Source organism: Sabethes cyaneus, chromosome 3, assembly GCF_943734655.1.
Source record: "Sabethes cyaneus chromosome 3, idSabCyanKW18_F2, whole genome shotgun sequence".
NCBI lineage: Eukaryota > Metazoa > Arthropoda > Insecta > Diptera > Culicidae > Sabethes > Sabethes cyaneus.
In genome coordinates, this window is record NC_071355.1 from 113,633,869 (window position 1) to 113,647,518 (window position 13,650).

General features: G+C 46.1%; 1 protein-coding gene across 1 annotated transcript; it reads right to left on the reverse strand.

The window, feature by feature from the left end:
- Window positions 1–3,419: 3,419 nt before the first annotated feature.
- On the reverse strand, window positions 3,420–13,297 carry LOC128740038 (non-canonical poly(A) RNA polymerase protein Trf4-1-like). The gene is made up of 2 exons (XM_053835547.1): window positions 13,180–13,297; window positions 3,420–4,576 (listed from the first exon to the last, which is right to left on the reverse strand). The coding sequence occupies exons 1-2, from the start codon at window positions 13,295–13,297 to the stop codon at window positions 3,420–3,422; spliced, it is 1,275 nt and encodes a 424-aa protein (XP_053691522.1).
- Between the last annotated feature and the right edge of the window lie 353 nt (window positions 13,298–13,650).

A 13,650-nucleotide genomic window follows, 5' to 3' on the forward strand; every position in this document is an offset into this window, starting at 1 on the left:
TTAAGCTTTTATTTCCTCTGCCAACAATACTGACATTGTGACTAAAACTTATAAAACCGCTCTGAACAGCAGCAGAAAGGAGTTGAAAGTCAGTAGGCATTCAGATGCCGTATAGTCAGCAGGCATATAGATGCCAAATCGTGCACGTCGCTTTGTATTAAATTGTACATAGTTATCTATAGTCGCTGAGTTTTAAATATGTGAGATTAAAGTATACAACAGTCGATTCGTGTTATCCGTGAAAAGAAAAACTTGTGCCGACAAGGAAGGCTACCCTCCTAGGCGGTTACTCCTCCACTCCGCTCCTTCCACTGGCTACGACATAATGGTCCTTCGAACCGGATCCGCGTCGAACTCCGCGGACCAACAGCATCGTGCCAGCGCAGCCGGAAACCGTCGAACTCCGGGGACCGGCTGCATTTGTTTGGAGTAACCGCCACTGCTGAGGTAAATCAACGCGTCCGAAGCGGGTAACACTTACAGCGAGATAACGACGTTCTGTGTGGGTCGTTATTCTAACCGGGACTTCAATCCCAACGACCCAAGGCGGCTTGGAACAAACTGTGTTAAACTCTCATGGAACATCCTCCCACGGAAGTAGTGGGACTGACGAAGTGCAGAAGTCGTTATACTAACCGGGACTTCAATCACAATGGCTTTAAGTGCCTGAGGAATAAATTCTCGTCTGCGCCGTGAAAGTGACGATGCGTGCGAAGCGCTGTATTAACGGGTAAATCATCAACTTACTCGACAGTGGATGTACTCATCCACCATTCTCATCAGTGGATGCACTCTTCCACCATTCTTGGCTTTGGATGCACTCATCCATTGTGCTCATCATCGCATTGTTATCGCCCAGTTTGCCTGCCACGTTCGACGACCTCCGCAATTAGACGAGCAGCGTCACCAGCTGCCATTCTACGACCTGTGTGTGCGCAGCAACTACGCGCGCAACAGCAAGTTCACCCATATGATAAGATGTACTAAGCTTTATCACCGGTGGGTGAACGACTTTAAAGTTAGTTCGACACTGGTCGGACGTCACGCAATTACGCAAGTAAATCAACATTTTCTGGACGAATCGCACACTGAAATCGTAGAATTAGTGACTAAAAATGGCGCAAGTGGATGCACTCATCCACCATTCTCAACGATTGTATTGTATTGTGTGTACTCCGCAGCTACCCGCAAAATAGCTTGTTCACCGATACGTAAGATGTACTAAGCTTACCCTCGGTGGATAAACGACTCACAATCAGTAAAGCTAAACTAGTCACGTTTAGTGTAAATTAAGCGACTACCGTACGTGCTAGTGTTGATCTCAATTCTATATCGTTTTCTGGGTGTGTGCCGCATCTACGCACTCAGTAGCAAGCTCATCCGCGTAAGATGTACTAAGCTTACCAGTGGATGATTGAATCTCCAACAATTAAGTGACTTAGTAAGATGTACTAAGCTTACCATCAGTCCGATCGTTGCTCTACGTGAAATGAGAAGATTTGCGTTGTACGTCCTTCGTTACGACTTGGTGAAAGGTCGTTATTCTTGCTATTCACTGCTTGACCATCTCCGTTACAATACAGTGAACAATACATTCAAAACCATTTACTTCGCTTGGCGAAGTCATTCCAATTCGTCCAGAGAACAAACCCACGTCGAAATAGAAGCTGACCACGAGTTCTGTTCCGCCCACTTTACTAACCGCGACTTCACACTTGACAATCCAATGTGCTTCAGCAGAGACAAGGGTTTAAGTTGCACGCTTCATCATGCTCAACCGCTATATAGGAGAAAGGTTGCAGATGAAGAAGAGTTCACGGGATCGATTCGCCTATCAGTCCAAACGCTACTTTCCGTACGTGAAGAAATTAAGGCAATAGCAACTGTAGTGTCTTCAAACGTGTGGTTAAATGAAGCAACTCAACGCATCCAGCATTCCGGTGCCTTGCTACAATCAGCACAGTGTTTCAAACAACAAATCTCGACGATGTTTCTTACTGCTTCAGTCATCTCCAGTTTCATCGAGCCACAAGCCAAACGTGGCCAGGCGGTTCCTGCAACCCAAGCAAACAGGGATGGTACGTTTGGTCAACTGTGGCGACCGAACCGCCATCCCTCCACCAACTCGAGATAAGTAGCCATCTATGTAATTTCCAATGCAACCAGTTTACGCGGCAGCCATTTCAGTCCTGTTTCAAGCAGTCGATTCTGCACAGCTATTCAACATCTCACCAGCAGCACTTCGTTCAACCTACGAAAAACAATAGTAAACCTTCGCGGAACCTGCTTCCGCCATCTCAAGCTGCGCATCGAACATAGAATCACAATCAACTTTACAATGCGGAGCGCCAAAGCGTCTCTTGTGCCAATTCCTCTCCAGTAAGTCACACACCATACGTGACAAGCAGGACCCAGCAACAAGCATGAGGGGCAGTGCGTTTCGTTCAACCGTGGCGACCGAACTGTTGCCCCACCTCCCACTAAAGCTAAGTAGTTTTTTGCATGCAAAGCGGTAAGATGTTAACTCAGCTTACGTTACAGCTCTACACAAAGGCCGTTCATCGTTTCGTTCTACTCGGCTTGCACATTCTATCTCCGTACGTCATCGCTCCCGACCTGCACCGTAACCTGCAGACATCGTACCACCTGACTAGGTCATCGCTTCGAACTTGTACCCAGAATCGCATTTCATCTCGCATCGCAGCACATCTCAGCAAAACTTCGATCACGTCGCTTCGTGCAACGAGTATTCTAACCGGGACATCACTTTCATCGACCTCAGGGGACTCAGCATAAGCAAATGTTGAACTGTCTCTGCAAGACCAGCTCTACGATGTCCGGTGGCACTCTAGACGGAAGATACTTCTGGATCGCCAGACGAGCGGAGTCGTTCGCGGACATGTTTTATCGACGCCGGCTGCATAGCAGTTGACTGAGTCGAATTCGTGCTCCCGTCCTCGACGCCCTCGGTCCATACTGCAGAAGGGGATAACTTTGAAACCCTACGGCTTCCAAGGGGGGCAGTATGTTGGAATACTCCAACCAGTACTAAGCGTCGACTCGCTGTAAGCCAACGGTGGGTTAGTGCTAACCCAAGCGCATCAGTTCGCGTGCAATTGCTGTCAACAATTAAGCTTTTTTTTTCCTCTGCCAACAATACTGACATTGTGACTAAAACTTATAAAACCACTTTGAACAGCAGCAGAAAGGAGTTGAAAGTCAGTAGGCATTCAGATGCCGTATAGTCAGCAGGCATGTAGATGATGCCAAATCGTGCACGTCGCTTTGTATTAAATTGTACATAGTTATCTATAGTCGCTGAGTTTTAAATATGTGAGATTAAAGTATACAACAGTCGATTCGTGTTATCCGTGAAAAGAAAAACTTGTCCCGACAAGGAAGGCTACCCTCCTAGGCGGTTACTCCTCCACTCCGCTCCTTCCACTGGCCACGACACGCTCCGAACTGCTGCTAGGAGTATAGATGTTCATCGGCGCATTCTTACCCCCGCTGACGATCTGATGTGGTGAAGACGTACTGCGGCAGTTGTTTATATTATAGGGAATCATCTGATTTTCGTTGATGCCATCCAGAGTCTGCTGCTGGGCCATTGCCAGGTTTATAACATTATTCTCCTCTATCAGCACTTCATGCGGATGCTGTGGAATATGTGAGGTGAGCACAACCACTGTCCCACCGGTGCCGTTGGCATGCTGCTGCATCTCGCGCACTAGCTCCGGCGATCGGTTTATACTGGTCGGTGAAATATCCCTCGACACGGAGTTCGAATCCGCATCACTGTCCATGCTCTCCTCCGAGGTATCTACACTGGACAAACAGTTGCGCCGTCGAGTGTAGATAATCTGTTGATGCGGTTGTTGCTGCTGTTGCTGTTGCTGTGGTTGAAGGTGCAACGGAATATGCGGATTCAGTGGATCGTTCAATATCGTCGGCACAATTTTCTGCGTCGCTATCAGTCTTGATTCGAACGTTTCCTTGATCCATTTGCGGTAATCGATTACCTCATCCGTCACTCGGATTATTCTCCCTAGGATACTTTGCCGATTGCAGTCGTTGAGGAATTTGTTGAGCGGAGATACAGTTTGCATCAGTACGATGTACGCATACTCAAACGCTTGCTTCACTTGGAGTGCCCCGTGAGATGATAGCCCAATATCGTTGCCGGGAGTCGAAGGGTCCTCAATGCACAGCAAGCTTGGCCGATGGCCGTCTATCATTTCTCGCTGTAGCTCCTCTTTGGGTATATAACGGCCGCCATTTTTAACACTAATTCCAGTCTTCATATAATTGAACTTTCTATCGTACAGTTCAAGAAATTCCAGCAACAGCACGCCCAGATTGGTGGTCTGGTGCAGATTGGCCCACGGGTGCAGCTGCAGGAAGCTGATACACGTCATAATCAGCGAGTAGGACGAAATACCACCGGTGAACACCTCGTTCAGATCGCGCTGCAACAGGAACTGTTTCAGTACCAGTACTAGCTTGGCCAGCACCGGGTACTTGCGTTTGAAATCCTTGATTAATTTGAACAAAGGGATGAAATCAGAGATCTCCACTGCTGACGGTTATCCGCCAAGACAGTCGCCAGGACAGGTTCTCGTCTACAGCCCGGATGTCGTTGGGTAGGCTGCGTCGCCATGAGCCTCTGGGTCTGCCTCTTCAACGCTGTTCTTGTGGATTCTAGTCGAGTGCTTCTCTGCAAACCTCGTTCGCTCCTTTCCTTAAGGTATGTCCGGTCCACTTCCACCTACGTTCACGAATTTCTGTTACTATCGGCCGTTGATGACACCGACGATGGAGTTCCTCATTGGATATCCAGTTATCAGGCCACCAGGCACGAATGATGTATTGCAGGCACCGGTTAATGAATATTTTCAGTTTTTGCGTTGTCTCCGCTGAGACGCACCACGTTTCGCAGGCATACAACAGTACGGATTTAACGTTTGAATTAAAGATTAGGGTTTTCGAACGTAGAGTGATCTGGTTTGAGCGCCAAATGTTTCGCAGATCTGCAAAGGCACCCCTGGCCTTCCTGATCCGTGTGGTTATATCAGTCTTGGTACCACCATCGGGCGTTGTCGGGCTACCAAGATATTCAAAGGCGTCTACCTGCTCAACTTGTTTTCCCGCTACTGTGAAGTTGGTGGAATTGTCAGTGTTCACTACCATAGACTTAGTTTTCGCTACATTGACTGTGAGACCTGCTGCCTGGGAGCTCTCGGAGAGGTCATCTAACTTGCTCTGCATATCGTCGAGGTCATTTAGCTGCTCCATCGTTAGAGGATTCCAAGGCAATCCTCGATTTGGTCTACTGTCAATTGCTCCAACTAATATCTCATCCGTAACGATAAGAAACAGAAGCGGTGATAAAATGCAGCCCTGTCTCACGCCAGCAGTAACCCTTATGGGGTCGGACAAGATGCCGTCGTGCAAAAGCTTGCACGAGAACGCCTCGTACTGAGCCTCGATGAGATGGACTAGCTTATCTGGAACTCCTCTACGCCTAAGTGCCCTCCAGATGTTTTCGTGGTTGAGTTGGTTGAACACCTTTTCGAAGTCAACGAATACCAGTAGAATAGTGTCCTGGAATTCGTTGATCTGCTCCAACATAATGCGGAGAGCTGTGATATGGTCTACACATGATCGGCTAGCACGGAATCCAGCTTGCTGCCGCCGGAGAGTAGCGTCGATCTTCTCCTGGACCCGGTTGAGGATTACCTTACAGAGTACTTTGAGAGTAATACAGAGCAACGTGATGCCACGCCAGTTACCGCATTCAGTTAGGTCTCCTTTATTAGGGACTTTGACCAATATGCCCTGCATCCAGTCCACAGGAAAAGTTGCGGTTTCCCATATATTGCTGAAAAGCTGATGCATCATCTGAGCTGACAAAGATGGGTCAGCTTTGAGCATTTCGGCTGAAATACAGTCTATCCCTGGCGCTCTATTGGATTTCATACTCTTGATGGCTGCTACAATTTCATCCAGCGATGGCGCCTCCAAGTTGACGCGATTAATTCGACGAACTGTAGGCGTCATACGGTGCTGGTTTTGTTGGTCTCTGACATTTGAAACTCGGAAGAGTTGTTCAAAATGTTCAGTCCATCGCTTAAGCTGTTCTGTACAGTCAGTCAGTAGCTGACCAGCTCTGTTGTTTAGCGGCATCTTTATATTCATCCTGGCGCCACTAAAACGGAGAGAAACATCGTTCAACAAACGGATATCACCATTGGCGGCGGCGGTTCCTCCATGTTCGGCTAAAGAGTTAGTCCAGGCTCTCTTGTCCCGCTTATAAGCACGTTTAACAACCCTCTCCAGTTCGGCGTATCGTTGACGGGCAGCTGTCTTAGCCGATCTGGTCCGCGCTCGCCCAATGCCGGCTTTCGCCTCTTTCCGCTCGTCGATCTTCCTCCAAATTTCATCCGAAATCCACTCCCTCCGCCCGCTGCACGCTTTGCCGAGGATATCATCACTGGTCGTGATGAAGGCGTTCTTGATGCCGGTCCATTGCTCTTCGACAGTTCCACCAGGTGGCAGGTATCAGGTATCAGCATCTTTGGCTCGAGCAGCACGTTCCTCACAATCATGTGGAAGATTTGTGCCTTGCCCATCTTGCCCGTGTCATCATTTACCTGATGAGGACGGGAAGGAAAACAGGAGGAATAGGAAGGGGTGGATGAGGAATTTGGACAAACACAAACATATATATACCGAGAGATTTTTGTACCCCCGAAGGGATACTGCAATCCTTGGTAGTTAACTTATCAAAAGTACACCCCCTGGGGGGTATACTCATGATAAATAAGAGCTTATAGCTCAATACCGCTTTCGGTAAGGAACATCAAAATGTCTCGTAATTTTAGTTTCCTAAAATCCGATTCATTTAAGACGTAGGATCCAAAGATTCTATGACGCAATTGTGCTACTGCAGGACAGTTGCAAATTACGTGATATGGTGTACCGTAGTCGGATTCACATAAATTACAATGAAACGATTCAGCTCGCTGAATCGTAGCCATATGATAATTTAGTCTGCAGTGACCAGTCAGTGATCTGACAAGAATACTGCAATTTACCTTCGAGTGTTTCGCAAAGAAATTTCGCAACCTTCTCACAAGGCTTAACAATGAAACTTTTCGTTTGACGACAAGTTTCAAGATTTTCCCAATAACGTACATGTTCAGATGAAAACCAAGATCGAATCTTTTGTTTTATCCAACATGCCGCAATTGGTAAAGCAGGTTCCGGTCCGAAAACCGACTTTTCTGCTCCAGATCTTGCTAGTTCATCAGCCCATTCATTTCCGGTTATACCAGAATGGCCAGGAACCCAAACCAGATGAACGGCATTTAGAATGCTTAGTTCTTCTAATTGGGTGTGGCAGGCGATGACTGTTTTAGATTTAGAATTAGCCGCACAAAGGGCTTTTATAGCGGCTTGACTGTCAGAACAGAAGTAGATAATCTTGCCTATCAGTTCTTTCTGAAGTGCAAACTGAGCTCCGCACATGATTGCAAAGATTTCAGCTTGAAAAACGGTGCAGTAACTACCCAACGAATAGGATTCCTCCAATTCTAGCTCACGGCAGTAAACACCAGTACCCGCGCGACCTTCGTACAAGGAACCATCGGTATAACAGACCACATAGTCGGAAATTTTCCTTTCCATGTAGCCTGACATCCAATCCTCTCTAGGAGGAAAGTCACTTGAGAAAGTCCTATACGGGAAAGTACGCATGAGCGTTACATCGCTAGGAGCAAGGGCAAACTTGTCCTCAGCAACAATTTGCGACCACAATCGAGTATGACCAGTGGAACCGTCCACAGACTGCCAAAGGCCAATCGCGTGTAGTCGATAAGCACATATTAGTGCCTCTTGCTTCAGGTGGAAGTGTAGAGGTTTAATATTGAAAATAGCTTCTAGGGCGGCAGTAGGAGTTGTAGTAAATGCACCAGACATTGCCATTAAACACATCCTTTGAAGATGGTTTAGCTTTGTCTGGACAGTCACAACTTCCCCTCTCTGCCACCATACAAGACAACCATACGCCAGTATTGGTCTGACAACGACCGTGTATAACCAGTGTATGTATTTGGGTTTAAGCCCCCAAGAGTTGCCAATTGCTCGTCTACATTGCCCAAAGGCCATGCACGCTTTTTTAATTCGGAAGTCAATATTTGTGGACCAGTCAAGCTTGGAGTTGAGAATCAACCCCACGTACTTCACTTCGTTCACAACATCAACATCCGAATCGTAAAAGCGCAGAGCGCGAGCTCCATTGGTATTTCTACGTCTTGAAAATAAGACGATAGATGTTTTGCTCGGATTTACCGAAAGTGCAGTTTCTCGGCACCACGTTTCCACGACGCGTAGTGCCTGCTGCATTAAGTCAAATAATGTGCTTATGCACTTTCCAACTACTAGGATGAGATAGTCATCCGCAAAACCATATGACGGATAGCCTAGACTATTGAGTTTCCTCAATAGGCCGTCCGCCACAAGGTTCCATAAAAGAGGCGAGAGAACGCCACCTTGTGGACATCCACAAACACTTTGCTTCCAAATGCTTGCTTGCCGTAAGGACGAAAAAAGCAATCGGTTACTAAGCATTTGTTCTATCCACTTTATGATTATTGAAGGCACATTATGATAACGAGCAGCCTCCAAAATGGAAGCGAAAGATACGTTATCAAACGCGCCTTCAATATCCAAAAAAGTTCCTAAGCAAGATTCCTTTTGTGAAAAAGCAACCTCAATTTTATCCACCACATCATGTAATAAAGTGGTTGTAGATTTGCCACTTTGATAAGCATGTTGTGCTGAATGAAGAGGAACTTCTACTAAGCTTGTTTCGCGGATGTGGTGATCAACAATCCGCTCAAGTGATTTAAGCAAGAATGACGTTAGACTGATTGGTCTAAAACTTTTTGCTTGCTCGTATGTCGCGCGTCCACCTTTAGGAATGAACTTAATGGTTATTTCACGCCATTGAGTTGGGATGTACCCAATAGCAATACTACACACAAACATCCTTCTCAGAATGTGTTTGAAGTACTTGAATCCTTTCTGCAGTAGAATAGGGTATATTCCATCTGTTCCAGGAGATTTGTATGGAGAGAAGCTGTTCACGGCCCACTCAATCGCTTCAGTTGTGACAAGTCTCCGAGCAAAAGCCCATGAGTCTAAGCCACCTAAAACGATTTCTGGATCGTTTCGAACTTCAGGTTCCACACAGCCCGGAAAGTGACTATAAAAGAGACATTCCAGGATTTCATTGTCATTCGAACAGTATTCACCGTTCGAACTTCGAATGTTATTAACCTGATAATCTTTCGATTTTGACAGTATTTTATTAAGTCGACTTGCCTCGCCGAAACTGGAAACGTTGCTACAGAACCTGTGCCAGCTCGTGCGTGCTGAAGACCGTAGAGCCTTTGCATAGGCTTTCCGGACCTGCTTGAAAGGCTCCACGCCATCCCTCCGACGTCTATTCCAGGCTCTCCTGCATCGTTTCTTCAGTTCCGCGAGATGAGAGTTCCACCACGGTGTTCCTCTAGTCGTTTTAATAGTTTTTAGCGGGCAAGCTACTTCAAAAGATTCCGCAATAAGAGATGTTGTGACATCTACAGCCACATCCAAGTCGATCGATGACTCAATCGTCGGTTCGAATCCTTGAAATTTCGTCGCCAGTTCCTCCTCAAAGAGTTCCCAGTCAGAAAATCTCGGATTGCGAAAGGTTGCAGCGTTCAAGGAGACACCCAAATGATCAAAATATATAAAGCAATGATCAGATATTGGTGTCTCATTTGAAACATGCCATTGTGCCAACTCATGACTGATCCTGTTAGAGCAGAGTGTTATATCTAACACTTCCTCTCTACCAGCTCGTATGAAAGTTGGACAATTGCCAATGTTGAGTATTCCAAGGTTGGTACTACTCAAATATTCCATCAAATCAGAGCCTCTCGGATTGATATCCGAGCTGCCCCAAATGATGTGATGGGCAGTGGCATCACTGCCTACAATAAGCGGAAGCCCATTAGATTGGCAGTATCTCACCACATTTCTGAAATCGTCGCTGGGAGACGGTTCATCGTGTGGTAAGTATGCAGAACAGTAGACATAGCGCCTATGGACATCATCCACGACGAGTTCTACTGTGACTGCACAAATATCTCGAGTAGTCAACTCAGAGATAAGGCATGCACTTATTGACCTATGCAACAATATGCATGCCCTGGGCATCAAACGAGGATTTGTCATACCAGTTTTGCTGAAAGCAGCAAAGTTCTGGTTTCCAATATCCGTCGAATGAAAGTACCCCTTGCGAAAAATATGGCTCCTGAACCAATGCGATGGTGACAGAGCCATTAAAAAGTTTTTCGCATAAATACAAATCCACTCCCTCCGCACAATACAAATCCACTCCCTCCGCCCGCTGCACGCTTTGCCGAGGATATCATCACTGGTCGTGATGAAGGCGTTCTTGATGCCGGTCCATTGCTCTTCGACAGTTCCACCAGGTCGCAACTCCGAGGCTCGAGTTTTAAGTTGTTCGACAAAGGTTCTTTTCACCTCAGGATTCTCCAATCGGCGGACCTCGTAACAGCACCTAACTTTCTCCTCCCGTCGTTGGACACGTGCGACGCTCAGACGTATCTCAGCGATAACAAGATGATGGTCGAATGCAATATCAGCGGTGCGTTTGTTGCGTACATCTAGAAGGCTCCTTCGCCATTTCCGGCTGATGCAGATGTGGTCGATTTGGTATTCTGTCGCAGTCGCGGGAAACCCGCGTGACTTTATGTACTGGTCTACGGGGGAAGAGTGATGCCAATGGCCATGTTGTTATTACCACAGAATTCTGTTAACAGCTCCCCGTTTTCGCTCATCTCTCCTAGACCATGGCGTCCCATGACGCGTTCAAGGTCCGCATTGTTTGAGCCAATCTTCGCGTTGAAGTCGCCCATGTGGATTTGGATGTCCCCCTCGGGATTTTCTCAACCACATTGTTCAGCTGGCTGTAAAAACTCTCTTTGTCCTGGAGGTCGGCAACATCTGTTGGCGCATAGCACTTGATTGTTGTAAGGTTCCTAACCCGTGTTCTGAATGTGGCAACGATTATTCGCTCATTTATCGGTTACCACTTCATCAGGGCCGCATGCGCCCCTGCAATCCAACTCCTCTTTCTCGAGTGGTATTTTCACTTCGTATGACAGAGTAGAGCAAGACTTGCCCGGATGATGTCCTGTGTTCGCCAGTATCCAGCGGATCTCGCTCAGCCCCAGGATTTCAAGCTTCAGGCAGCTAGCTTCCCTTGTAAGTTGAGCCAGCTTGCCCTGCTGGGCAAGGGTCAGTATATTCCATGTTCCGATTCGTGTCCGTGTTTTCACGCTAAAGGTCGTTGCCAATAATCCAGAGAGATTTCTTCTTTCATTTTCGGTAACTTTTTTGTGTTCCGGTACAGTAGGCTGTTAACCTAAGGTCCTTATCCTGCTGATGGGGCTGCCATCTTAATGTGGGCGGAAGCGGGAGCTGCTGTGCCCCCTTTCCTGTTAGCATACGACAACCGAAGTTGCGTACCCCAGCCGGCACCTCGTGGAGGTAGTCCTATTCCGCAAAAAGAGCGCTCTTTTTGCTACCAACAGGGTAGCAGCCCGATAGCGTCGTAAATACAAAAGATAGAACTATACTATCTTCAGCAATAACATAGATAATAATTAGCTCTACAATTGCCTTTTACACTACTTTTTCGAATTCTGTTTCGTTGAGGCGCTGCAGCCAATGAGCATCTACTGAGCAAAAAACGGAAAATGAAGCCTGCTGGTAACATGCTGGTTGTTTCTTTTTCTTTAACTGGGGAAATGGAATGAAAAGAGATGCAAAATGGGAGTTTGTTTAAAGTGTGACGTTAAGCAGGGAATGACGTATAGGATGCGACGGAGACAACGAGTTTGCCCGAAAGAGGCAGAAATCTTGAGGATTTCTCAAAATTTGGCACAAGAGAGGCGAGAATTGATAGTACTCTCTGAATTCAAAATGAGGACTAAAGGAGGTTAATTAGAAATTATAGAAAAATGTTATGGTATAGGGTGTATGGTACAGGGTATAGTGATGCAAGAATCGGAAGGTTTCTTCACGTGAGACTGCATAACGGATTCAAATGGATCAGTTAATGGAGTGGCGGAAACTTAGGAGAGTTTCCCAGATATAATGCGAGGATTAGTAGAATTCTCCGGATATGCAATATGGAGCTTTTGTTGAAAATGCGGGAACTTATAGGAGTTCATCAGATAAAATGCGAGAATTAATAGAATTCTCCTTGTTTGAAATGCGAGAATTAGTAGAATTCTCCTGGTATGAAATGCGAGAATTAGTAGAATTCTCCAGGTATGAAATGCGAGAATGGGAAGAATTCTCCAAGTATGAAATGCAAAATGCGAAAATAAGTAGAATTCTCCAGATATGAAATGCAAGAATTAGAAGAATTCTCCAGATATGAAATGCGAGAATTAGTGGAATTCTCCAGGTAAAAGCAAAGCAAAGCCTAGGTGCTACATTCCGTTATCGAAACTTAACCTTCTGTTTTTATACGACAGACTTCGCAGCCAGCTGTTAGAGTGCAGGACAATTGCAGGGCCAGTTGCTACGATCCTATTGACTCTAACAGCTTCTCCCAGTCGAGATTCTCCAGGTATGAAATGAGAAATGCGAGAATTAATAGAATTCTCCAGGTATGAAATGCGAAATGCGAGAATTAGTAAAATTCTCCAGGTATGAAATGTGAGAATTAGTAGAATTCTCCAGATGTAAGGAGAGAATTGGTAGAGTTCTCTACCCAAGCAACAATGTTAGTTTTATTGTACTCTTATGGCGATTTTCATGACTAATTTTGGTGCCATCATAAGAGTGTAATAAAACCCAAATCGTTACTTGGGCAGGTATGAAATACAGAGGAAAACCAGTTTACTCAGGAGTAATCGGAAATCATGTGGATCTCCCTTGAATACATGATTTTGCTATAAAAAAAGTTTACATAAAAAGAAGTGTATTATTGGAATGGATCCGTCGGCCTATGCGCCAGATTCCTGTAATCTTGGAGAGAGCGGAAGTTGGATGAAGTGTTGAAGTGAGATACCATCGATGTTGGAACGGAACCTGCCACTCGGATTTCGTTACTAGTTGTGGTCGAGAGGCCAAATCGGTGACCCTCGACTATGTCTTGATTCACGTAGAGTTGATGGGGCTGTGTTGCGGGGATGCCACCCAATGCCATCATTTGATGATTACTTGGCAAAGGGGGAACGCGGTCGATTGTGGAATAAGCACGGACGAACTGACATGACACATAGAGGAGGATTCTTTAAAAACCATCGTCCTACACATTTTGCTTGCGCACTGGCACCCTTTGTTATGCATGTTGCGGAGTAGCTTGTATAGGGTTTTGTATTGTAGGGTTTTTACATTTGTATGGTTTTGAATGGTGACTGGAAGCATCATTTGAGTGCCACGGTGAGGCCGTGTTGCAAAACATGTTTTGCCTTTCTGCTATATAAATATATAGTATAAAGGTATAGCAATCACTCGGAAAACCGTGGTAAATTCTAGCCATTCTAGTTGAAACTCCGT